The following is a 27,220-nucleotide window of genomic DNA, read 5'->3' as shown; positions in this document are numbered from 1 at the left end:
GTGCAGGTCCGTAAGCCTCAGACGCTTCCTGGCTCTAGACCTCGTCCGACCAGGGGGAGGGAACAGCCGAATTTTCGGCCCTTCTGGAGAACCTCAGTAGGACGGACCCCCTGCTGCGGGTCAGCGTTTCGGAGCATCCTACAGACCTCGCTTTGGAGGTGCAACGTGCCAACAGCCTTCCAACTCTCGACCTTCTGTCCCTTCCAAGATAAAATTAGGATGCCAGGTCTCTGGCGAGGCCGCTTTTAGCCTTCTTTTCAGAATGGCTAAAGATAATCTCAGACTAGTGGGTCCTAAAGGTTTTCAAGAACGGTCTTCGACTGCAGTTCTTACGGTCAGCGGCGGACTTCTTCCTGTCCTCTCCTGAGGGAAATCTGGATAGGGCCAGCAAGGTACGAATTACGCTGTGCCGGTTACTGGATTTCGCAGCCATAGAGCCAGTCCCATGAGATGGCTTGGGCTCCGGGAGATCCTCGATTTACTTCATCGTGCCAAAGAAGGACTCTGACGATTACAGACCGTTTCTGGACCTAAACGTAGTGAACGCATTCTGGCGAGTTCCGCGTTCTAGATGGAAACGGGGCGTTCTGTCATAGCAGTGGTGGCACTCGGGGAGTTTATGGCTTGGATCTCAAAGAAACGTATCTCCACATCCCGAAATTCCCAGATAATCGGAGGTTCCATGTTCCTGGGAGGCATTTCCAATTTGCGACGCTCCCTTTTGGTTTGGCATCGGCGCCCAGATCTTTTACCAAGATCATGGTGGTGGTGGATGCCCATCTGCGATCTCTGGGTGTGCTTGTGCATCCGTACCTTGACGACTGGCTAAGAGCTCCCTCATGGGCGCAAGGCCACTTGGCAGTTCGCCAAGTGGTGTCTTTGCTGGAACGTTTTGGATGGATAATCAGTCTAAAGAAGAGTTGCCTTGAGCTGACCCAGGACTTGGAATGCCTGGGAATCCTGTTCCACATGGGTCTGAACTGGGTATTTCTTCCAAAATCCAGAAAATTCAGTCTCAGCAGTGTGATTCAGGACAGAGGAAGCAGAGCACAAGACAGAGGACACCATTGAGGAAGAAGTCTGAGAGCTGGAGAAGTTCATAGAGGAGGCATACAGGGAGACTGTTGAAAATCACCAGTAACAGTGGAACTGCCAAAATACACCTACAGAGAGTGTGGACCACCCGACGGACAACCACCACGAAGAAATGGGTGACACAGTAACGAGAACGAAGGACACGGACCTGTGACTGGTGAGATGGACATACACCAAGGACACGGACCTGCAGCTGGCGAATCAAGGGAAGCTAGAGAGGACAGCAATAGTGGGAGACTCCATCATCAGACAAGTCGACAACCACATAGCCGGAAGAAGACTGGATCGGCTGGTGACCTGCCTACCGGGAGCCAAGGTAGAAGACATAGTGAGCTGCATCTACAGGATCATCGACAGTGTGGAAGAAGAAGATACGGCAGTGGTGATCCATGTGGGGACGAACAACGTAAGCAACAGGAACTACAACAGGGAAATACAGAAAGACCAGTTCCGGATGCTAGGAAGGAAGCTGAAGACCAGAATGCAGAGGATATCATTCTTGGAGATCCTGACAGTATCCAGGGCTGATGAGAAGAGGCAGATGGAGCTGCAAGCAGTCAACGCGTGGATGCGGCACTGGTGCAAGGAAGAAGGATTCTACTTCGTTTGCAACTGGATGACGTTCTGGGGAAAAGCAAGCTATACATAAAGGACGGACTCAACCTCAGCAGAGACGGAAAGAGGCTACTTGCAAGCAACATCAAGAGAGAAGTTAAGAAGTTTTTTAACTAGGAAGAAGGGGAAAGCCTACAGTTGACCGAGAAAGAGAGTCGATGGTGCGGGAACCGGTATACCTGGAGGATACCGTGCAGGAAGATAGTGGGGAAGACTCACTGGATCACAGGCAAGACAGATCGAAAAGGACACGAGGGAAGGAAATGCAAGAAAGGAACAGGCCGCAAACTCAAGTGTATGTACACGACCGCAAGGAGCCTTAGGAATAAGATGGGTGAATTAGAAGCTGTGGCACAAAAATATAACGTTGACATCATCGGCATCACGGAAACATGGTGGACTGAGGAAAACGTCTGGGACACTGTGCTACCGGGATACAAACTATACCGCAGAGACAGAGTGGCTCAAAAAGGTGGTGACATTGCCAAATACGTCAAAGAGGGAATTGAATCTACTGGAGAGAACATGCCACAACTGACGGATAAGTTAGAGTCTCTATGGGTCAAAATTCCGGGAACAAACGGCCTGGAAACGAAGATAGGCATCTACTACCGACCCCCAGGGCAATCTGAAGAAATTGACGGAGAAATTACAGATGAGATTAAATGCAACTGCAAGAGAGGCAATGCAGTTATCATGGGTGACTTCAACTATCCGGGAATAGACTGGAGCCTAGGCACCTCCGGCTGCGTTAGGGAGACCAAGTTCTTGGATGCTGTAGGCAATTGCTTCCTAGAACAACTTGTCAAGGAAAATACTAAAGGAAATGCAGTTCTGGACTTAATTCTAAATGGCCTGCGAGGACTGGCACAAGATGTAGAAGTAGAAAGGACGCTGGGAAACAGCGATCACAATATGATCCGCTTCGATCTGGATGCAGGGGAGAAACATCGTTCCAAAACGACAGCCACAGCACTGAACTTCCGAAAAGGGAATTACAAAAGGATGAGACTCATGGTAGGGAAGAAGAGGATAAGCACTGTAAAAACACTAGAGCAAGCTTGGTCCCTTTTTAAGGACACAGTCACCGAGGCGCAAAATCCATATATACCAACAAGGGATCCAAGAGGAAAAAGAACAAAGAACCAACATGGCTCACTGTAGAGGTGAAGGAAGCGATCAGAGACAAGAAAACTTTGTTTAAGGAATGGAAAAGGTCAAAAACAGACGAAAACTAGAACAAGCACAAACAACATCAATGCAGGTGCCAAAAGGCAGTAAAAGGGGCCAAAAGAGACTACGAGGAAAAAATAGCCAAGGAGGCGAAAAACTTTAAGCCATTCTTTCGATATATTAAGGGGAAACGGCCCACGAAGGAAGCGGTGGGACCGTTGGTTGACCATGGAATAAAGGGAGTGCTAAAGGAGGACAAAGCAATCGTCGACAAACTGAACACATTTTTTTTCGTCTGTATTTATTGAAGAAGATTTACACAGCATACCGTAACCCATCAGGCTATATGCTGGAAATGAAGATGGAAAGCTGACAGTTGACGGTCAGTCTAGAGGAGGTGTGTAGGCAGATTGATAGGCTTAAGAGCAAAAATCCCTGGGCATCCATCCGAGGGTCATCAAAGAACTGAAAGGGACCGTAGCTGAACTGCTTCAACTAATAGCCAATCTGTCGAACAAATCGAGAAAGATTCCGGAAGACTGGAAGTTGATGAATGTATATATTTTGTATTTAATTGTATAAAACTGTTCTGTTTTGTCCCCTATTTTTAAAATGTTCCACGTATTGAAGTAGTAGATATTGCGTGTACAACAAACTTTAATGAAACTTGAAAAAGGTTTGAGGGAGATCTAGGAGTGAGTCTGACTTCGGGAAAGATAGTAGAGTCGCTGATAAAGGATCGCCCACCCCATCGCGTCACCGCCGACGTCACCACCAGTGCGCCGGACTCCCTTGAAAGGAGGGGAGCCAACGGCGCACAGCCGTTTAGTGCGCGGCGAAGGTGAGCGGCAAAGGCGCTCGCCTTAGCAAGAGCGCCTTTGCAAAGGAGCCCTTAAAAGGAGCCAGGAAGCTAGGCAGACTAACAGAGAGCCCCAGAAACGTAAGATACATTCTTGTCTGTTTTTCTTTGTTTTCTTCCAGGTCGCATTCAACTCAGCACCAGCACAACTCGCAACCAACAGGAGGAAAGCTAACAAGAGGGCAGGACACACACAGCCAACTGAGACAGCTGAGAAAGGGAACACAACATGATCGCCCATGGAAGCCAAAAGATGAGCTTTCCAGTTTTCTGCACCGGCTGCAGTATGTATGACTACCTCCCCTCGGGGACTGGGGCATACGTTTGCGGCCGATGCAAGGAGCTGGACAGCCTGAAACTGCAAGTCCGGTTGCTGGAGGGAACTGTGATATAACTAGAAGAACTCCTCGCCAAGAAAGAGGAAAACCGCAAGCAGAAGTTGCCAGGAGAGTCCAGCACGAACGAAGTGATCGAGGAATTGGAGAGATTCATTGAAGAAGCCCACCAGCACCATGTGGAGGTTTCAGGGCCGGAGATCAGTACCCAAACAACAACCAAGGAAGAGGGCCCAGGCGATATGGAAGAAGGCACCACTACAATTGAAGAGGAGGCTGAAGCGGATGTCGAGGACGACCACACACTTAGCGAAAATGAGAGCCAGCCTGGGGATGCACCACAGAAGAGAGAGGACAGGTCCTACACCATGGATACGGACTTGCGACCCCCTAAGAACCCCCGATTGAAGAAAGCAGGGATCATTGTTGGTGACTCCATCATACGCAATGTAGATAGCCACATCGCAGGAGGAAGGGAAGATAGATTGGTCACCTGCTTGCCTGGTGCAAGGGTAAAGGATGTGTCCAGCAGGATCACCAGTATCATAGATGGCGCAGAAGGAGAGGACACTGCTATGATTATCCACTTGGGAACCAACAATGTGAGCGGAAGGAAGTATGACAGGGAAGAAATGAAGGGTCAACTCCGCTCACTCGGAAGAAAACTGAAGGTCAGGGAGGTGAAAGTGGCCTTCTCCGAAATCCTCCCAGTACCGAGAGCAGATGGTAAGAGGCAGGAGGAGCTGCGAGAAATCAACGCCTGGATGAGAAGATGGTGCGACGAGGAGGGCTTCGAATTCATACGCAACTGGACAGCATTCTGGTGAAAAAGCGGATACTTTAGAAATGACGGCCTACACCTTACCAAGCAGGGAGCGAGAGTCTTGGCTGAAAACATGAAGAGGACCATTGAGAAGGCTTTAAACTAAGGAACAGGGGAGAGCCGACAGTCGACAACCAGTCGATGGCCCGGACCAGTGCGGGAGATCCCAAAGAAGGAACTACAAACTGCTTAGATAAAGGGCAAGAGCATGTCGAAAGAGACAGAGAAGGAACACAAATAGATACGAGGGCTGCGCAAACTAAAAAGTCCAAGAGGGTACCACACAAGGAGCTCAAATGTATGTACATGAATGCCAGAAGCTTGAGAAACAAAATGGGGGAACTGGAAGCACTAGCGAGACGAGAAAAGCTTGATATCATTGGAATAACAGAAACGTGGTGGAATGATGAAAATGAATGGGACACAGTACTGCAAGGATACAAACTATACAGAAGAGATAGAATAGGGCAAAAAGGGGGAGGTATTGCCCTGTATGTCCAAGAAGGAGTAGAGTCTATCGGAGAAGGGAAGACGGAAGGAAAAGAAAAACTGGAGTCCCTCTGGATAAAGATCCCTAGACATAACGAAGCAGACACAAAAATTGACCTCTATTATCGACCCCCAGCACAGACGGAGGAAGCAGATGCAGAAATGATAAAGGAAATCAACCATGAATGTAGAACAGGTAACGTAATGATCATGGGAGACTTCAACTTTCCGGGGATAAACTGGAACCTAGGAACCTCAAACTGCGGAAGGGAAACAAAGTTCCTGGAAATAATAGGAGACTGCTTCCTAGAGCAAATGGTGGAAGAACCGACAAGAGGGACCGCAACCTTGGACTTAGTCCTTAATGGCATAACTGGAAGAACAACAGGCGTGGAAGTCACAGTCCCCCTGGGGATGAGCGATCATAACATGATCAATTTCAAAATTGGCATCGGGAAGGAGAAAAGAACCAAGACCCATACCACAACCTTTAACTTCAGAAAAGGCAATTACGACAGCATGAGAGTCATGGTTAAAAAACGGCTCAGGAAAAGGACAGCCGAAATCAAAACGGCTAAAAAATACCGTCCCCGAAGTGCAGAATCTCTACATTCCGCGGATATCCAAAGGAAAGAAAAATAAGTGCAAAGGAGAACCAGCTTGGTTAACTATAGGGGTGAAGGATGCGGTAAGGGATAAGAGGAACAATGGAAAAAATGGAAACGCGAACAAACAACGGAGGCCTGGAACAGTCACAAGGTCGACCAAAAGAATTGTCACAAGGCGGTAAGAGACGCCAAAAAGGTCTAAGAGACGCCAAAAAGGTCTATGGCAAGAAGCCAAAAACTTCAAACCTTTTTTAGATACATAAAAGGAAAAAAACCAGCTAAGGAGGCAGTGGGCCCCCTAGATGACCAAGGAAGAAGAGGGTGCATTAAGGACGATAAACAGATTGCTGATAGGCTAAATTCATTTTTCGCGTTTGTCTTTACCAAGGAGGACACTGCATTACTGCCCGAAGCAGAGAAAATATTCAAGGGAGAAGATGAGGATAGCCTCACCACAGTGAATGTGGACTTGGATATGATATACAATCAGATCGACAAACTAAAAAGTGACAAGTCCCCTGGATCAGATGGAATTCACCCAAGAGTCCTAAAAGAACTTAAGGTAGAAATAGGAGAGCTATTACAATCCCTTGCTAATTTGTCAATCAGAACAGGTCAAATACCAGATGACTGGAAGATAGCAAATGTCATCCCAATCTTCAAAAAAGGATCGAGAGGAGAACCAGGCAACTATAGACCTGTGAGTCTTACGTCGGTTCCTGGGAAGATGGTAGAAGCACTAATCAAGGATAGTATAGTGCAACATTTGGATAATCATGATCTGATGAGAGCCAGTCAACACGGCTTCAGGAAGGGGAAGTCATGTCTGACGAACTTGCTACAATTTTTTGAGAAGGTGAACAAACACATCGATAGAGGAGACCCGGTGGACATAATATACTTGGACTTTCAGAAAGCATTCGACAAGGTCCCGCACGCAAGGCTTATGAGAAAACTAGAATGCCATGGAATAGAGGGGGACATCCTAAGATGGATAGATAGATGGCTGGAGAACAGATTGCAGAGGGCAAGCATAAATGGGAAGTTCTCGGACTGGGAAAAGGTGACAAGCGGTGTGCCCCAGGGCTCGGTTCTTGGGCCCATTTTGTTCAATATCTTCATAAATGACCTGGAAGAGGAAACAACAAGTAATATAATCAAGTTTGCAGATGACACAAAACTATGCCGGACAGTTGGGTCACTAAGGGACATTGAAGAACTCCAAAGAGATTTGAACCAGCTAGAGAAATGGGCGGAAAAGTGGCAGATGAAATTTAATATAGAGAAAAGCAAAGTGATGCACCTGGGAAGGAAAAACAAGGAACACGAATATAAAATGTTAGGTGTGACATTGGGCAAGAGCGAACAAGAAAGGGATCTGGGGATGCTGATTGACAGGACCCTGAAGCCGTCGGCGCAGTGTGCATCGGCGGCGAAGAAGGCAAACAGGATGTTGGGCATGATAAAGAAGGGAATCACAAGTAGATCGGCAGACGTCATAATGCCGCTTTACAGAGCAATGGTCAGACCACACCTGGAGTACTGTGTCCAGCACTGGTCTCCCTACCTAAAGAAGGATGTGACCCTTCTGGAGAGGGTGCAGAGGCGAGCTACGAAGCTAATAGAAGGTATGGAAAATTTGAGCTACAAAGAACGCCTCAGAAAACTGGGCTTATTCACCCTTGAGTAGAGAAGACTGCGAGGGGATATGATAGAGACTTATAAAATAATAAAAGGATTCAACAAAATAAAGCGAGAATCATCGTTATTCACGTTGTCAAATGTGAATCAGGCAAGAGATCATGGACTGAAGTTGAGAGGCGACAGGCTCAGGACAAATATCAGGAAGTTCTGTTTCACGCAGCGAGTGGTGGATGCTTGGAATGCTCTCCCGGAGGAGGTTGTGACGGAGACCACCATTCTGGGTTTCAAGGGCAAGTTGGATGCACACCTTCTTGCAAATCACATTGATGGATACGGGAAAACACGTCTTCATCGGGGAACACGTGGCTTGGCCTCCGCGTGTGCGGGTCACCGGACTGGATGGACCAAAAGGTCTGATTCGGTGAAGGCGTTTCTTATGTTCTTATGAGGAGGACCAGTCAGCATGGTTTTAGCAAAGACAGATCGTGTTTGACGAACTTGCTGCACTTCTTCGAGGGAGTAAACAGACAGATAGACAAGGACGACCCGGTCGACATTGTATGTCTGGATTTTCAGAAGGCATTTGATATGGTTCCGCATGAACAACTACTTCAGAAAATTTCTAGCCATGGAATCGAGGGTGAAATACTCACGTGGATGGAGCATAGGAAACAGAGAGTGGGGGGTAAATGGACAATACTCAGACTGGAAGAGCATCACCAGTGGGGTTCCGCAGGGCTCGGTGCATGGACCCGTGCTCTTCAACATCTTTATAAATGATCTGGACATTGGCACGACGAGTGAAGTGATTAAATTTGCAGACGATATGAAGTTATTCAGAGTAGTGAAGACACAGGAGGATTGCGAAGATCTGCAATGTGACATAATCAGGCTCGAGGAATGGGCATCAACATAGCGGATGAGGTTCAACATGGATAAATATAAAGTGATACATGTAGGTAACAAAAATCTCATACACAAATACAAGATGTCCAAGGCGATACTTGGAGAGACCTCCCAGGAAAGAGACTTGGGAGTTCTGATCGACAAGTCGATGAAGCCGTCCACGCAGTGTGTGGTGGCGATGAAAAAGACGTACAGAATTCTTTTCTTTTCTTTTTCTTACTTTGAGTAAGTATTTGCTTCAACAACGCGCCCTTATCCCTCTCGTTCCATCCCCACCCCACTTTCTCCTTTTCATCTAAATTATGTAACTTTTCCCCTCCTCCCCCCTCTTACCCTCACTTTCTAGTCTGTTTAGTCTTTGTCATTTATGTTCACTCCATGCTTTTTTTTTTCTTTTTTTTTTAATCAGCCTCTCTAAATTTTATTGTTAACCGGCCAGACATTTGTTTGATGGTCGGGATATTAAAAACTAATAAACTTGGAAACTTGGGATCACAAACAGATTGGAGAAGGTTATCATGCTGCTGTACCGGGCTATGGTGCGCCCTCACCTGGAGTATTGTGCCCAGCACTGGTCGCCATACATGAAGAAGGACGTGGTACTACTCGAAAGGGTCCAGAGAAGAGCGACTAAGATGGTTAAGGGGCTGGAGGAGTTGCCGTATAGTGAAAGATTAGAGAATCTGACCTCTTCTCCCTCGAACAGAGGAGATTGAGAGGGGATATGATTGAAACATTCAAGTTACTGAATTGAGTAGATAAGGACCAAGGTAGGGAGAACGAGGGGGCACTCTCTAAAATTGAAAGGGAACAGATTTCGTACAAACATAAGGAAGTTCTTCTTCACCCAGAGTGGTAGAAAACTGGAACGCTCTTCCAGAGTCTGTCATAGGGGAGAACACCCTCCAGGAATTCAAGACAAAGTTAGACAAGTTCCTCCTGAATCAGAACAAACGCAAGTAGGGCTAGTCTCAGTTAGGGCGCTGGTCTATGACCAGAGAGCCGGCACGTGAGCGAACTGCTGGGCACGATGGAACACTGGTCTGACTCAGCAGTGGCAATTCTTATGTTCTTATGTTAGTTGTCCCGGTACCGACGGCCTGGCAGTACCTGCAAGTGTTGGGTCTTATGGTGGCAACCATAGATGTTATTCCGTGGGCGAGAGCTCGCATGCATTATCTTCAGTAATCCCTTCTGATGAGGCTGAATCCCCATAGAGATGCACTGGGAGTGAAGCTGCCGTGGTTGGCAGCGGCACGCAGCAGTATAATGTGGTTGAACCTGGTCACTCTGAACGAATGGCTCCCTCTGCGAGTCTTGGACTGGTTGACCCTGACTATGGATACGAATCTCTCCGGATGAGGAGCAGTTTGCAAGTCAGTTCAGGTCCAGGGATGCTGGATGCCGAGGGAGAGCAGATGCTCGATCAATCGACTGGAGCTGCGTGTGATCCAGTTAGCTCTGCTATGATTTCAAGGGAGTCTCCACCGAAAGGCTGTCCGTGTGTTCTCGGATGATGCGACGGCTGTTACCTAAGTCAACCGTCAAGGGGGCATGAGGATTCTCCTGCTGGGCTTGGTGGCTCGGATGATCTTTGCTTGGGCGGAATGTCATCTCCTGGATTTTTCTGTTGCTCATATGTCCAGCGTAAACAACGTTCAAGCAGGCTTTCTCAGTCGTCAGACTCTGGACCAGGAAGAATGGTCACTGTCCGAGCTGGCGTTCAAGGCCATAGTGCGCCGCTGGGGTCGTCTCACCTTCGATCTGGTGTCATAAAGTGCAGGAAGGCGGACGGATTCTTCAGCAGCAGATGAGAGGTCGGCAGCGAAGGACTCAACGCTCTGGTTGAACCTTTGCCCGCAGGGATCCTGCTGTACACCTTTTCTCTGCTTCCCATTTCCCTTCAGCATCTTCTCCCCACTCTGTGTTCCCCATTTCCCTTTGAGTCTGTTCTTTCCACCACCCCCTCCTCTACCCCCTTCAGGGTCTCTTCCTTTCCACCACCATCCCTCTCTCCACCCCCCTTCAGCATCCCTCATGTGATCCGTGCATCTCCCTCTCTTCCCCTTACCTTCGTGGCACTTTTTAATTTAATTTGTTCAAGCAGACCAAACCTGAAGTCACATGCGTCTGCGAAAGCTTCTCTGACAGAACCAGAAGTTGCGTCATAGGAGAAGCTTCCGCAGACACATGCGACTTCAGGCTCGGGCTGCTTGAACAAATCATCAATTAAAGTAGCTAGCACTGTCTCTGTACTGAAGTGAGATCTGAAACCTGACTGAGAATCATGTAATAAGGAATGGTATTCAAGTTATTTTGTTAATTGTATTTGCACCAGCCCCTCCATGATCTTTACAATCGATAGTTTGATGGCAAAGAAATTGATCCCTTATCGTTTTTAATAATTGGAGTGATAATTATATTACCCTCTTCTTGGGGAAAGATACCATTATCTAAGGAATCAGTTATCCATTCTAACACTTTTAATTTAAATCCTGGAGGTACACAAGACATAAGGTTAACAGGACAGGAGTCCAACATGCAGCGAGATTTAGAATATCTACAAAAAATTTTGGAAAAATCTGCCCAATATGGGTTACAAAAAATCATCATAATTAGATCTGCAGGAACTTCATCCTGGACCCTCTCTTGCAGTCTCTAATATTTCCCAAGTGCGACGGACGTGAGGTTCATAAATTCTTAATCTTAGAGTTAAAAAAAGTAGCTAAATCATTTGCAGTAGGTAAAGGTATCTGAGATATTTGTAAATTTTTTGTTGTATTAAATATCTTGTTCACCTTGTTGAATAGTTTTTTAGTGTTAGTAGTACCTACCTGAGCTGAATAATAAGCCTTTCTTTTCTCTATTATTTTTAGTTTATAGGTTCCAACCTCCTTCTGCCATCTTTCCTTATCTATGATTAGTTTAGATTTTAACCATTTTCTTTCTAAGTGTCTCACTATTCGTTTCATTTCTAGTAATTCAATATCATACTATATAAAAAATCATACCATACCATATAAAAAACGTTTTTTTATAATAGGTTTAGGGGCAATTTCATCTAAAATGAAATTAGACATAGGGCTCCTCTTACTAAGGTGCGCTAGCGTTTTTAGCGCGCGCTAACCAAACGCTAAACGAAAAATACTAACGCGAGCTCTATGGAGGCATTAGCATTTAACGCGTACGGCATTGTAGCGAGCGCTAAAACCGCTACTGCACCTTAGTAAAAGGAGCCCATAGTATTCCAATCAGAAGGGAATTCATTAATATTAGCATTTGAAGTTAATTCTATTCGTTTCCAGAATTCTAGAGAGTCAGGTCGTTTTCTGATTAAAAATTCTTGTTTGTTTGATTTTGATTTCAGAAGGAGCTTTTTAGCCCATTCCAAAGTAAAATAGCATATAAAATGATCTCACTAAGGTGTAGGTTGCCATCTACATTATATTACATTAGTGATTTCTATTCCACCGTTACCTTGCGGTTCAAGGCGGATTACAAAAAGGATCTACCTGGCCATTTCCAGAGGGGAGTAGTCAACTTGGTTCATAGGGATGAAGTAGTTTCCTGTGATTTCAGATTTAGTAGCTAATGAAACAGCCGTTTTTACAAAGCCACGCTAGTGGCCCCAAAGCCCATAGAGATTTAAAGGGCTTCGGGGCTGTTGCCACGTGGCTTTGTAAAAGAGGCCATAAGTCTAAATGGTGTCCACCAATGTGGTAACGCATACCGTATTTTCGCGGATATAACGCGCACCGTTGTAAAACGCGCACAGGGGTATAGCGCGCATAAATCACGAAGATATGTAAAAAAACTTTTCTATACCGCGCTCAGGCATATAACGCGCATGCTGCCCGACTCTCCTCTGGCCACCCCGACTCTCCTTTCGCTCTTCCCGACTCTCCTCTGGCCACCCCGACTCTCCTTTCGCCCTCCCCGACTCTCCTCTGGTTGCCCCGACTCACCCTGACTTTCGGTGCACTGCCCCGCCTCTCCGTGCGCTGTCCCGACTCTCGTTCACCTGCCCTGACTTTCCGTGCACTGCCCCGCCTCTCCGTGCGCTGTCCCGACTCTCGTTCACCTGCCCTGACTTTCCGTGCACTGCCCCGCCTCTCCGTGCGCTGTCCCGACTCTCGTTCACCTGCCTTGACTTTCGGTGCACTGCCCCGCCTCTCCGTGCCTGTCCCCCTTGAAGTCCTGTCCCCCCTTGAAGGTCTGCCTGTCCCCCCTTGAAGGTCTGCCTGTCCCCCCTTGAAGTCCTGTCCCCCTTGAAGGTCTGCCTGTCCCCCTTGAAGATCTGCCTGGCCCCCCTTGAAGTCCTGTCCCCATCCTGAAAGCCTGATGCCCCCCCTCGACGTCCGATTCTTCTCCCCCCTCGGCAGGACCACTCGCACCCCCACCCCGAAGGACCGCAGACTCCCCGACAATATTGGGCCAGGAGGGAGCCCAAACCCTCCTGGCCACGGCGACCCCCTAACCCCACCCCGCACCACATTACGGGCAGGAGGGATCCCAGGCCCTCCTGCCCTCGACGCAAACCCCCCTCCCCCCCAGCCGACCCGCGACCCCCCTGGCCGACCCCCACGACCCCCCCCACCCCCCTTCCCCGTACCTTTGGAAGTTGGCCGGACAGACGGGAGCCAAACCCGCCTGTCCGGCAGGCAGCCAACGAAGGGATGAGGCCGGATTGGCCCATCCGTCCTAAAGCTCCGCCTACTGGTGGGGCCTAAGGCGCGTGGGCCAATCAGAATAGGCCCTGGAGCCTTAGGTCCCACCTGGGGGCGCGGCCTGAGGCACATGGGCCAAACCCGAGCATGTGTCTCAGGCCGCGCCCCCAGGTGGGACCTAAGGCTCCAGGGCCTATTCTGATTGGCCCACGCGACTTAGGCCCCACCAGTAGGCGGAGCTTTAGGACGGATGGGCCAATCCGGCCTCATTCCTTCGTTGGCTGCCTGCCGGACAGGCGGGTTTGGCTCCCGTCTGTCCGGCCAACTTCCAAAGGTACGGGGAAGGGGGGTGGGGGGGTCGTGGGGGTCGGCCAGGGGGGTCGCGGGTCGGCTGGGGGGGAGGGGGGTTTGCGTCGAGGGCAGGAGGGCCTGGGATCCCTCCTGCCCGTAATGTAGTGCGGGGTGGGGTTAGGGGGTCGCCGTGGCCAGGAGGGTTTGGGCTCCCTCCTGGCCCGATATTGTTGGGGAGTCGGCGGTCCTTCGGGGTGAGGGTGCGAGTGGTCCTGCCGGGGGGGGGATGGATCGGACGTCGGGGAGTCGGCCGGGCAAGAGGGCTTGGGCTCCCTCTTGCTCCGATCGTGGATGCGGGTGCGGGTGGGAGCGCGTGCGAGCGGTCGTTCGGGGTGGGGGTGCGAGCGGTCCTGCTGGGGGGGTGAATCGGGCGTCGGGCGGGGTGGGAACTGTTTAAAAACTTTTGTATACCGCGCTCAGGCATATAACGCGCGAGGGGTATGCGCGGTACGTAAAAACCACGTATAACGCGCGCGTTATATCCGCGAAAATACGGTAATCTAAAGAGAATAGGAAAACTTTAAAATCATTCACTTCCTGACTATCTTCTAATTCCAGATGCAAATTAACATCACCCAATAGCAAGCTGTGGGCGGTGATAAGGGAGTTATTAAATACAAAATCATAAAAACACTCCTTAACTGAAGTCCAGTGACCAGGTGGAATATAGCAAAGCATGCAATTAAGAGAATTTTGTAAATCCTTTCTGTTCAAAGTACAAGACAAAATTTCCAAGCCATTTTTTAGCACTGAATACAACATTTTAAAATTCCTCCTGTAATATAATAGCAATTCCTCCTCCTCTTTTTTTTCACTTTGACGTAAAGGGATAATTGTATAATGTGGAGAAAGTAAATCATTAATGATCGGATCTTCCTTAATGGCAAGCCATGTTTCAGTAATAAAAACACAGGATAATTTTTTTATCAGATATCCAATCCTTGATGATCTGAGCTTTTCCTCGAATAGAGCGAGCATTTACATAAGCACAGGTGACCTTAAATAGATCTTCAGATGCAGAAATTGTTTGGTTATTTGTAGGAATCGACTTTAGTACCCTATTTCCTTTTAGAGAGGATCTCGAGTGCCTAGGCCAGTTGCATGAACTCTAATCGGATGAACTGGTAGCTCATTGTGTTTTGTCAACATAGAAATTGAATATTAATTAGAAAAAGTCTGTTTGCACAGGATATCATCAGCAACTAGTAAATCTACTGGAGATGTATTAGTTTTTGGCCCCGTATTTGCATAGAGGTTATCTGTGTTCTGGTAGGAATGAATGTTGAGAAACATACAGTGTGCTTTGTGTAGTTTAATTTTTTGGTTAACCATTATGTGTTGTTAATAAGATTAAATTGTGTGTATATATGAAAAATGAATGGAAAAAATGGTGTTACAGTTAGTATGATTATGGAGGCGGGATCTGGGGCGGAGATTGGGCAGGGTCTGGCCCACGACTTAGCCTGTGTTTTGGATTTCAGCTCCTTAATGTGATTGAGTTTGATACCCCTGCTTTAATAATAATAACAGTTTATATACCATAGGACTGTGAAGTTCTATGCGGTTTACAATGATTAAAAATGCTACAAATTGAGTAGAACTAACAAAGTGACTGATAGCTCTAGAGATCAGTTATTATGGAATAAGATTGTACAAATCAGCTACCTAAGTACTTCAGGAACAGATATGTTTTTATGTGTTTCCTAAATTCCCCATAAGTAGTTAAGCATAAGCAATTGTTCCAGATCTTTACCCCATAATGCTGCCTGATGTGAGAAAAGGTGTTGATGATGCTCTAATGAATGGGACATCAGAAAGGCTCCTCTAATTACAAGTGACTGGCCATTTTATTGAGATATTGATATCAACAATTAATTCATTATTAAATATACGTAGTTGGTACATCTTCCAATTACTATCCATTTACAAACTGCATACTTCAGCAAATTCTATTGGTTCTATTCAAGTTACATGGTTTCTGGTTAATCATACTTCATTAGTACTTCCCTTAGCAACAAGTATTGGTTTCACCTCTGTCAGCAATAGAAGGAAGTGAACAACATGCTCACCGAGGAAATGCTGACCTTGTAGATATGCTCTATTCTATTGCAAACATCTAGTTTACAAAAACTTTCTCATTTGCTAGACCAGTGTTCTTCAACCTTTTGACACCTATGGACCGACAGAAATAAAATAATTATTTTGCGGACCGGCACCGGCAGTTGAAGAACACTGGGCTAAGTCATGGGCCAGACCCCGCCCATCTCCACCCAATCTCCACCCCAGACCCCACCCCAATAATAGTACTAATTGTAACACCATTTTTTCCATTCATTTTTCATATATACACACAATTTAATTCTATTAACAACACATATTGGGGGTCACGTGATGACGTTGAGCTGAGCGGTGGCTCCTTGCTCGTGCTCCGACCCTCTCGCGCCTTAATCTTCGCTTTTTAAAGCCATCCTGCTTTGTCTTTATTATTTTCTTGGTGCAGGACGGAGCGGAACGCTGTGGGGAGCTAGCGGCTGCGTCGGCGGCTCTCTACAGCAGCTTTCGGGCACGTTATGCCCGTTAAGACCCCGCGGCCGATTCGAGCTCAGCGTGTGCACGGAGCTCCCAAGATGGCGTCCGGAACTGCGACCCCGCCAAGAGTGCTGCTCCAGGACGACGCGGTCAAGGAGTTGACTCGGACCATCTCTGCGGCAATAGATGAACGGCTTACAAAGCTCCAGGCAACAGTGGAGGATGTGCGGGACTGCCTGGAGCGACAAGGACAGCGTTTTCAGACCGCGGAGTCCCGCATAGCTGCCCAGGAGGATCGTTCTGGGGCGTTGGAGACACAGGTTCGGGCCCTGCAGGCTCAGTGCGCGACCCTCTACGAGCGGCTTGAAGACCAGGAGAACTGCGGCCGCCGCAACAATATTCGACTGGTGGGCCTGGCGGAAAACATCCGAGACGCTGAGCTGCGTGAGCTGGTAGAGAGGTGGCTGCCCGGAGCGGTGGGTTTTACCCCAGAAGGATCGCGCACCTTGGTGGAGAGGGTGCATCGCCTGGGCCCGCGCCAAGAGGGCGCGGGTAGGCCTCGACCTGTTATTGCCAGGTATCTGAACTTTGCTGACAAGGCTCTTTACAGAAAAAAGGGCGCGCTGGAGCATGAGGGCGTTAAGATCCTACTCTTCAATGATTACTCAGCTGAAGTGGCTGCTCGCCGGCGCGCCCTGGCGCCTTATTGCACCGAGCTCCGCAACAGAGGCCTTCACTTCGTGGTGCAATATCCTGCACGGGTCCGGGTCTTTGAGGCCGGGGGACCGAAGACCTGCGAGGACGTGGAGGCACTACAGGCTTATATAAGATCTTTGGCGCCTATACCTCCGGAGCCCTGAGAAGATCTGCTTCGCTTCCCTATGACTCTCTTCAGATTCTGTCTCTCTGGTGACTGGACCCGGGGCTGGATAGTCTTGAACCTTTGCCCTATGTTTCACTTTTGGGGGGGCTCTGGGACTCTGGGGTCAGTCCTGTTTTTCTCCTATGTCGGGTTCATGGTTGCCCTGCTGGCTGTTTTTGGGGTGTAATATCCTGCTGTTCCTGCTGATATTCCCGCCTTGACACCTGCTCAGGACTTTCCCATCCGGATCCCTGGAATAGGCTGCTGTCTTCTTTTTTTTTTTTTTTTTGCACACAGGGATCCTGGACTCTGGACTTTGGGTGTCGGGTATTTCGAACCTTGCCCCTTGTTCTGTTTGCTTTGTCTTTTGTTGCCTCTGGATATGTTTGGGCTGGGAGGTTTGCTGTTGGGGGTGGGGTGGATTCTGAGGCTTTCTGGGTCTTTTTGCGTGAGGGGGTTGGGGGGGGCTTTCAGTAATATGTTTTTATTGTGAGGGGGAGGGGATGGCTGGGGTATTGGTTGGGTCTGGGTGGGGGTAGCGGGAAGGTGAACGGATGGGGTATTGTATGTCTGGTGGGTGGTGGACTGCTCGTGTGGGGTGTGCTTGAGTGTGCATGTTTGTGTGGTGTGGAAATGGGGTGGGGAGGGGGGTTTTGGTTGTGGGGGGGGGCGGCTCTCTAGTTCAGTGGAGGGTTTGGGGCTCTATTGATTGTTCTTGGGGGTTTGGCTGGGAGACCCTCAGGGATTGTGTCCTCAGGGACGGTGCATTGGTGCTGGGTACCTCCCATGGATATGGCTGACTTGGTGTGTCTTACGCTGAACGTGGCAGGCATCAACTCTCCTGTGAAGCGCACCAAGGTCCTGTCGTTCTTGAAGAAGGAAAAAGTCTCTGTGGCTTTTCTACAGGAGACTCACCTCACGGCCTGCGAACATCAGAAGTTGCAGCGTGATTGGGTGGGGGAAGTGGTGGCGTCCTCTTATTCGTCTAGGCAGCGGGGGGTGGCTATTCTCATCCATAAGGCGGTGGTAGCGGTTACCCACAGGGTTATCCGGGACCCTCAGGGCCGCTTTGTCATCTGGGCGGGGACTTTGAATGATAGGTCTGTGGTGCTCTGCAATGTTTACGCTCCTAATGTCTACACTCCCTCTTTCTTCTCTACTCTAGTGGCCCACTTGATAGCATTACCGAATTATGAGCTCCTGGTGGGCGGGGATTTCAACATCACTAGCGACCCCTCCATTGATTGTAAGCCTCCGAGACCAGTGGCGGCGGATAACGAGCGTAGGGGGGTGAACTTCCTGATGGGAGAGCTGGACCTCCAGGACGTGTGGAGGGTTTACCACCCTGGGGAGGTGGACTTCACCTTTTTTTCAGGGGTTCATCATTGCCACTCCCGCCTGGACTACTTTCTCCTCCCCTCACTCTCCATTGGGCGGACGGTGCGCACCCAAATATTGGATGTTCCTTTCAGTGATCACGCCGCGGTGACACTGACTCTCAAGTGGGGGAGCGGCTCTCTGGTTGATCGCATTTGGCGCTTTAATCCCTCCTTGTATCTAGATGAGGAATTTCACACCTACCTCATCGAGGAATGGTCTAAGTATAAGCAGACGAATGAAGGGACCGAGGTCTCGGATACCGTATTCTGGGAAGCAGCGAAGGCTTATCTTCGTGGCTGCATAATAACCTACTCTATTCTCAAGCGTAAGCTCCGGGATGCTGAACTTACGTCCTTGGCAAAACAAATGAGGGAATGCCGGTTATATCATCTGCGGCACAGTTCTGAGGAAGCTCGACAGTCGTATCTCCGTCTGCGTAAACTCGACAGTCGTATCTCCGTCTGCGTAAACAAATTGACGCTATTCTTTCTGCGCGGGCTTTAACTCATCTTGATGTGTACAAGTTTCAACTTTATAGGTGGGGCAACCGGGCGGGGAAGCTCCTGGCCAACCTGGTGCGCCCACATCGTCGTGCAGCGTGCATTTCCCATATTGGGGACTCCTCAAATGTATCGCATAGGACGGAGACGGCTATCCAGTCCCAATTTGTACGTTTTTACAGCGACTTATATAGCGCGGGCGTGTATGATACTGAGGCTCGGGACCTTTTCTTTCGAGACTTGAATCTTCCATTAGCCTCGGAGGAGCACCGTGACTTACTCAATGCCCCTATTACTTGTTTGGAGATCTCCATGGCTATAGGACGTTTGAAACTAGCTAAGGCTGCAGGACCAGACGGCATGGGGCCCGAATTTTATAAGATCTTACAACATCATGTGGGCCCTGCCTTATGCGCCATGTTTAGTGATATGCAGGCCTCGGATAGAATTCTCCCGGAGCAGAACCATGCTCACGTCATGCTGCTTCCTAAACCGGTCAAGGATCCCACCTTGGTGGGTTCTTATAGACCCATATCTCTGCTTAACCAGGATATGAAACTTCTTACGGCTATCTTGGCTAAGCGCCTGGCTCAGATTGTCCCTTTGCTAGTACATCCTAACCAGGTGGGTTTTGTGCCTGGGCGCTTTTCCTCGGCTAACATTCTCAAGGCATTGGTGGCTCTAAGGGAGGGCAGGGGACGCCCTGGGGACGATTTGCTGGCTAGTTTAGATGCCGAAAAAGCCTTCGATAAGGTTATTTGGCCTTACCTTTTCTGGGTCTTGCGTCGCTTTGGTATTACAGGCTCTTTCCTTGAATGGGTGGTCTGTTTGTATACGGCTCCTACCACTCAGCTTCTTATTAACCGTCAGCGCACGGCTCCTTTTCCTTTGCGGAGAGGGACCCGGCAGGGGTGCCCCTTGTCGCCGTTGTTGTTTATACTTTTGCTTGAACCGCTGGCGGCTAAGATTTGAGACGCCCCAGGAGTAGAGGGCATTCGGGTGGGGGCGGAGCTCTGCAAAATTACCATGTTTGCGGATGATATGCTGCTCTTTGTCGGTAATGCCCAGGTTTCTCTCCCTTGCATAATTTCCTTTATTGACTCTTTTGGGGCTTTTTCCGGACTGTGTATCAATTTCAGTAAGTCTGAGGCGCTCCCTGTCACTATGCCTTGCGCATTGCGAGCTCTACCCTCTTTCCCTTTCAGATGGGCGGTGGGAGAGATTAAATATCTTGGGATCTTTCTTAGCGCTGACTGGGCCGGGGTTTATCGAAGCAACATTGTGAATCGTCTTGCCCAACTTCGGGATGCTTGTCATCGATGGGGGGACCTCCCCCTGTCGCTCTTTGGCCGTATTGCCTTAGTAAAAATGGTTCTGCCCAAGATTCTTTACCCTTTACAGATGATTCCCCTGTGGTTGCGGTCGACCGAGGAGAGGGCCTACAGGTCCTTTATTGGCTCTTTTATCTGGCGGAACTGGAGGGCCCGCGTTGGGTTTTGGAGACTTACGCAGAGCAGAGACCGGGGTGGTTTAGCGCTCCCGGATCTCCGGTTATATAATGTGGCGGCCCTGTTGCGCTGGGTGCATGAACTCTACAGGCTAGGCTCCCGCTTCGCTCCTCCGAGATTGTTCGATTCTTGGGTTGCCCCACAGTGTGCACTGGCTTGTCTTGACGTCCCTAGGTGGCGGCGCCCCCGGACGGGTTGTAATTCTCTTTGGCTGGATCTGCTGCGGCGTGCGCTGCTTTGGTGGCGGCGCCGGATAGGGGGGGACCGCGGGACCACTGGGCTTTTCAATTTGTTAGGGGTAACCCTGCGTTCCCGCCGGGTGTTGGTGGAGCACGAGGCCTGGAGGCCAGCTTTGGCACCTGTTTCTGCTTGGGGCATGTTGACTCGTCGCCATTCGTGGATGGGACTTTCCCTTCCCTTGCTGATCTCTGCCGTCACTGGTCTCTCCCTGATATGCCTTTCTTTGCTTATTTACAGCTGCGTCATTTTTATGAGACCTCTCGGAAATGCGCCCCAACTGGCTATCGTTTCTTGAAGGTCGACCACATCTTTCTTTCTCTCCCTGCTTCTATGAATTCTCTCTCTACTTGGTATAGGATGGCCCGGGCGGAACGACCGGACCCTCTGCTCCTTGGTTTGGCTTCCCAATGGGCTGAGGAGCTGGGGGAGCTGGTCGGGGTTGAGATGTTGGTTGCCTGCTTCTCCAGCATCCCCAGGGGGGCGAGGAATGTTTCTCTACAGGAGATACAATTCAAAATACTACACCGCACATATTTTACCAGGGTCCGGGGCAGGAGGGCGGGCCTTTGGGGATCTGATCTATGTGTTAAATGTCAGCGTATGCGTGGCACCCTTGTACATATGTTATTGGAATGTCCGCAGCTGGAACCTTATTGGAATGGGGTGTTGGATTTCTTGGCTAGGGTTGTGCAGCTGCCTGTCCAGTGGTCCTATTTACTTATTCTACTGGGGTGTGAGGGGGAGGTATTAGACCAGGGCCTTAGTTCGGAGCACTGGCGTTTTCTGTACACCGCTCTGCTGGTGGCCAAGCGTGGAGTGCTCCGTCTTTGGATGGATGTCAATGCGCCTGAGGTGCTGGGGTGGAAGCGCTCCTTACTCGAGGTGGCTCGCTGGGAGCTTCGCATTAGCCCGGAGCCGCTGTCGGCGTCCCGGCGCCTGTACCGCTCTCTATGGGATGCTACCGTATTGGAGGTTGGCTCTCTGTGACTGGATGTGTGTCTTACCCATATTCACTTTCACTGGACTGGGGGGTGGGGGGGCTATTTGTTTCTTTGTTTGCTTAGATGGTTGCTGGTGTGTGAGTGTGCGGGTTGGTGTGACTGAGGTATGACTGGAGTATGGATGCTGTGGTGCGTGTGAGTTGGCTGGATACTGGGGGTTTCTTTTTCTGTGTTTTTCTTGGGGGTTCTGTTCTTTACAAAACGTTGAATTGTACTGATCAGCTTACATGCACTTTGTGCTTCTTTCATATGCGGACTGAGCCGGGGTAGCTTTTGATTCGATTTGATTTGCCCTTTTCAGGGCATCGTGGGGTTGGTCTTCCCCTCCTTCAGGGGGGGTGCTCCCCTGTTAGCTTTGCTGCTTTGCTTATTTCTAGCCCTGTCTGTAATGTATTGTTTTCCTTGGCTGTTCAGTGCTTTTTCTGTTTAATAAAAATTATTTCAAACAAAAAACAACAACACATAATGGTTAACCACAAAATTAAACTACACAAAGCACACTGTATGCTTCTCAATATTCATTCCTACCAGAACACAGATAACCCCATGCAAATACGGGACCAAAAACTAAAAGTACTAATATATACAAACAAACTCCAAGATGCAAAACTCTGCATGCACTACCCCAGAGGAAAAAAAACCAAATGCATTTCTTCCTGAACAGTGCAAAATACAGACAGCAGATGTAAATCAATCACTAAATTCAAAAATAAAATAATTCCCCCTATCATTGTTGTCTCCCTCCTTCCATGCTGTGCCTTGCCTTCTGGCCTGCTCCCGCCTGGCCCTTTTATGCCGCCCCCAGTGTTATCTTCGGGCCGGCTCCCTCTTCCTCAGTACTGCAGTGCACAAAGCCATGGTCAGCGGCTCCTTGCATGTCCCACACTTTATCTGGAAGCCTTCCCTCCGACGTTGCAATGGCAAATAGAAGGCTTCCGGTTCAGGTGCAGGATGCGTGTAGGAGCCTCTGCCCACAGCTTTGTGCACTGCAGCACTGAGGAAGAGGGAACTGGCCTGAAGATAACACCACATTGATCGCACCATGGCCGGCGGCTGAAGAACACTGTCTCGAGCCCGATGCAAGTACCGGCCCTGTGGACCAGAAGAAAATTTCTGCAGACCGACACTGGTCCACGGACCGGCAGTTGAAGAACACTGTGCTAGACAATACAGTTCTGTGAGCTACAATCACCTGGTTACAGTCACATGATTTCACCTAACTCAACAAGTGACATATATATTAGTGTGACTCAGCTTATTTTCAGGGAACAATTATGTTAAACCAAAATATTGTATTCTATAACAGAAAAATATGTACTTTGAGTGCTGTGCTGTCCCCCTATGCTGTGTCACAATCTCTGAAACATTTCTATTATTCAGCTGCATCTTTTTTATATAATATTAGTGTCTTTTAAGGTCTTAACTAAAATTGTATCTAATACATTTTGGTTATTGGCCCCCCTTATATTCTACTTAATACAATTAACATCATCATTGTTTCCTCTTAGCTCTTTGTTTTATATTTGGTGTACATTATAGAATTAGCAGGATCTCAGTTACACACTACATTCTCCTCAGGTCACTGTTAGAGAGTTGCGCGGGGACAGAAATCCCACCTGTCCCCACCAAAGTCCCACCCGTCCCCGCGAGGAATCCCACCCGTCCCCGTGAGGAATCCCTCCATCCCCACCCATCCCCGCGAGGAATCCCCTCCGTCCCCACCCGTCCCCGCGAGGAATCCCCTCCGTCCCCGCCCGTCCCTATAAACTTCAGAAATAGTTATTTCATTTAATTATGCTACTGAATTAAAGGCTCTGGTAGAAACCCATTTACAAATAAGCAAAAAGACTTTATTAATTTGAAAATATTAATTGGGAAGAATACATACTTTGTAAACGGGTTTCTACCAGAGCCTCTAATGTTTATAAATTTTTATCAACATAACTAATATACTACTTTATCCTGAAGCAAAAAAAGAAATAGAATTCTTTTCCTACCTTTGTTGCCTGGTTTCTGCTTTCCTCATGTTCTCATTCAATTCCTTCCATCCACTGTCTCTCTTCCTTCTGCATCTTCCATTTGCTCTGTTACTGTGCCTCTCCCTTTCTTCCCCCTTCCAAATTGGTCTGGCACCCATCTTCTTCTCTCCGCTCCCCCCATAGTCTGGCATCTGTCTTCTTCCCTGCCAGCGTCTTCTCCCTACTCTCTCTTCCTCATTTCCTTTCAGTGTCCTTCTCCCCCCCCATCTTCCCCATGTCCTTTCAGTGTCCTTCTCCCTCTCTGTCTTCCCCATGGCCTTTCAGCGTCCTTCTCCACCCCTTTGTCTTCCCCATGTGCTTTCAGCATCCTTCTCCCCCCTCTGTCTTCCAAAAGTGCTTTCAGAGTCCTTCCCCCCCGCCCTTCCCATGCCTTTCAGCGTCCTTCTCCACCCTTTTGTATTCCCCCATGTGCTTTCAGCGTCCTTCTCCCTCCTCTGTCTTCAAGTGCTTTCAGAGTCCTTCCCCCCCCTCCTGTCTTCATCATGGCCTTTCAGCGTCCTTCTCCCCCCTCCTTCTCTACCGCCCCGGGTGAAGCACAGCCGGCCAGGTCCCCTTACTTTTGTGGCACTTCCCCGACCGACCGACAACAGCCCCGGTCCGACAAACCTCCCTGCCCTTAACCGCGAATCTAAATTACCTTCTTACAGCTGATGTAAGAAGGTAATTTAGATTCGCGGCTACAGGGCAGGGAGGATTGTCGGACCCGGGCTGTTATCGATCGGTCGGGGAAGTGCCACAAAAGTAAGGGGACCTGGCCGGCTGTGCTGCAACCGGGGCGGGGCGGACCGCCCCCCTCCCTTGGTAGCCACTCGAACCGCGAGGCTACTCTCCTTCTCCTTACCTGCCCTGCCTGCAGCACAGAGCCGAACGGAAGTCTTCCCGACGTCAGCGCTGACGTCGGAGGGAGGGAGGGCTTTGTTTAAGCTTTGTTTAAGCCCTCCCTCCCCTCCGACGTCAGCGCTGACGTCGGGAAGACTTCCGTTCGGCTCTGTGCTGCAAGCAGAGAAGGTAGGGAGAAGAAGAGCCGCGCGACTGAGTACATCCAGCCCCGCAGGAGCCCCGCGACCCTCGGAGGCGTCCCCATGGGATCCCCGCGACCCTAGGGGGCGTCCCCACGGGATCCCCGTGACCCGAAGGGGGAACCCGCGGGATGCCCGCGGGATTCCCGTCGTCCCCGTTCCCGTGCAGCTCTCTAGTCACTGTTCAACAGAAGGTGGTCAGCATTTTTGAAATGCTGATTGCCACCAGTTAATTTCAGTACCAGGCCATGTCTGGGTGCCAGCACTTGAATATCTGGGTCACCTGCAGACACAGAAGTTATACACATGCAGTCTAATATTCAGTGTCGGTACCTGCATAGCTATCTGGGCAAAATTAGGATCTCTCTTTACGCAGTCCTAGCTCCCAGTTCTTCCCAGGCTCTGCCCTGCACCACCCTGGCACTGACAGACCATGCCAGGATGATCAGTGGTGATATTCAGTAGCACTAAACAGTTAAATGCTGCTGAATATCAGCAAATGGCCTGCTTAGTGTGTTTTAAGTGGGCAGTAACAAACACCCAGCTTAAATCATTCTGAATATCAGCCCCTGTGTTTTTTACATGGGTTTTCAGGGAAGATGCATTTAAGTCTATCAAGATTTTGATCAGGGTGGGGAAAATTCTTATGAACCTGAGCACCAAATCTTTCCAGTGCATCTTATGTACAGTTTTGAAACTAAAATTGGTGGTATCTGGAATGTGAGAATAGGTGGTCACTTTGAAGACCCATTAGCAGGATGTCTTGTGAGTGACTGGCCATACCTGTAAGAATAAATATGAATCAATGTATAGCAAGCATTTGTTAAAAGGAAAAGGATCCAATGAGTCCCAAGTCTGAAGTTGTTAAGCCCTCCACATACCGTATTTGAGTGATTGCGAATCAAAAATTGTTATACCCTTCTTGGTAACGTGAGTTTTTTCTGCCTGCTTCTTTTCAGGAGCTGGGGTGTTTGCTTTACTTATGGAACATGGTTTGGACTGGAAGCTTTTGCCTGTATGGGGCATATCTACCGAGATGGGTATGTTTTAGTGAGACCTGTGGCTTCAATAACTATCAGAATTTTCCCTCTTTTAAAGTGGTTTGGCTTATAAGTAAGACCGAATCTACCCTCTTACTCTTGAATTTCTGTTTCACAAATGGGCAGAATCTACCATGTCTACTGAGTTTTTGCGATGAGTTTTGTGACTTCCTTTCCCATGCAGAGCAGATACAATAGACAGAGTCTGTCTCTCCACATAATATAACACTTAGGAAAGGGTTTCTCAAATTAGGGTTCTTTATTTATTTTAAAAATTTCTTTACCGCCTAACACCTAGGCGGGCTACAGCTTAACATACATAATCCATCAATAAACAAAACATAAAATCAAAGTCACATATCAACTCTCTCTTATATAATCAGTAACTCAGTGGTAGAATTCATGCACAAATAATTAACTGAATTACTGAATATTTTTACACAAATGTAATCTACCTAGCAATGAATTCCACAGTCTTGAACCTCCCAATGAAAATGCAGCTTGGCTTGTTGTAACAATGTACTGACTCTACCAACAGTCACATTGCTGTTTTTGATCTTAATGATCTACTGGGCATATATATATAGACAGACATGTTGCAAATGCCATGGTGCTTGCCCATATAAAGTCTAATGAATTATCATCAAGACTTTATACTAAACCCTACAACTTACCGACATAGACACAAGCTCTGTAGGTGCTAGAGCACCCCCAATATTCTTTCCAGCACTGCTCAGACATCAGAGCCAAAATATTCAATATGTAGAGCTGCAGGGCAAAGAAGGAAAAAAGGCAGTGTCTCGGTAGCGACTGCTACCGCCTCCCCCTTCATTCCATTGGTCAGATTCCTTAGGCAGCTGGAGAGAAAAGCAGGATTGAAGGTTGGTGTCTCCTAAGCCACTGGTCCTGCCTCCTCTGCAGCTTATTGGCTAAGGAATATCTGAGCAATGGGCTAATAGAGAAGAGCTGCTTGTAGGTCAGATAGGCTTCTAGATTTTGGTCTACCATAGAGGGAAAGAAGTACTAAGGGAGGTACTGAAAAAGGAATGAGAAATAAAAAAATAGACACAGGCACTGAGAGCTGGAAGGAATGGGTTGTGAGGGAAAAGAGGCTAATGGTGAAGTTATCAAATGTAAAAATAGAACAGAGCTTAAATGAATGCAAGCTGTGATACAGAGATAAGTGGGTGAGGGATGGGTTGAAGAAAGAGAAATGGAGATGAGGACAGGGAACGGAACTATGTGGGGTTCAAAGAGGAGGTGACTGATAGGGGAAAATGGCTGAGAAAAGGATTATGAGAGCATCAGGTTGGAGGGAAGAAGCATAAGGGGTGAAGAGGGATGGAAGTGGCAGGAAGGGTTACGGCACCCACAATCTGGAACTCTTTCACTACCCATTTAAGGGCTGAAAGTAATCTAGACAAATTCAAAGGAAGCCTAAAGTGCTTCCTTTTCAAAGACGCCTATGAAAGCTGAACCAGCACTTTGATCTCGTAAGCTTTTCAGCTTTCTGATCGATCTTTTTTTTTCTCTCTCT

The 27,220-nt window shown here is 48.5% G+C and overlaps 1 protein-coding gene across 6 annotated transcripts in view; it reads left to right on the top strand.

Annotated features, from left to right (window-relative positions):
- LSS (lanosterol synthase) overlaps window positions 1-27,220 on the top strand; it is a 375,740-nt gene that overhangs the window by 281,831 nt on the left and 66,689 nt on the right. For all 6 annotated transcript variants that reach the window (XM_033947192.1, XM_033947191.1, XM_033947187.1 and 3 more), the window contains exon 19: window positions 25,603-25,683. In XM_033947192.1, coding sequence (XP_033803083.1) covers window positions 25,603-25,683 — 81 coding nt within the window. The remainder of the gene's footprint in view (window positions 1-25,602; window positions 25,684-27,220) is intronic.

Source organism: Geotrypetes seraphini, chromosome 5 (genome assembly GCF_902459505.1).
Source record: "Geotrypetes seraphini chromosome 5, aGeoSer1.1, whole genome shotgun sequence".
NCBI classification, from domain to species: Eukaryota; Metazoa; Chordata; class Amphibia; order Gymnophiona; family Dermophiidae; genus Geotrypetes; species Geotrypetes seraphini.
This window is presented reverse-complemented; position numbering and strand designations above follow the sequence as displayed.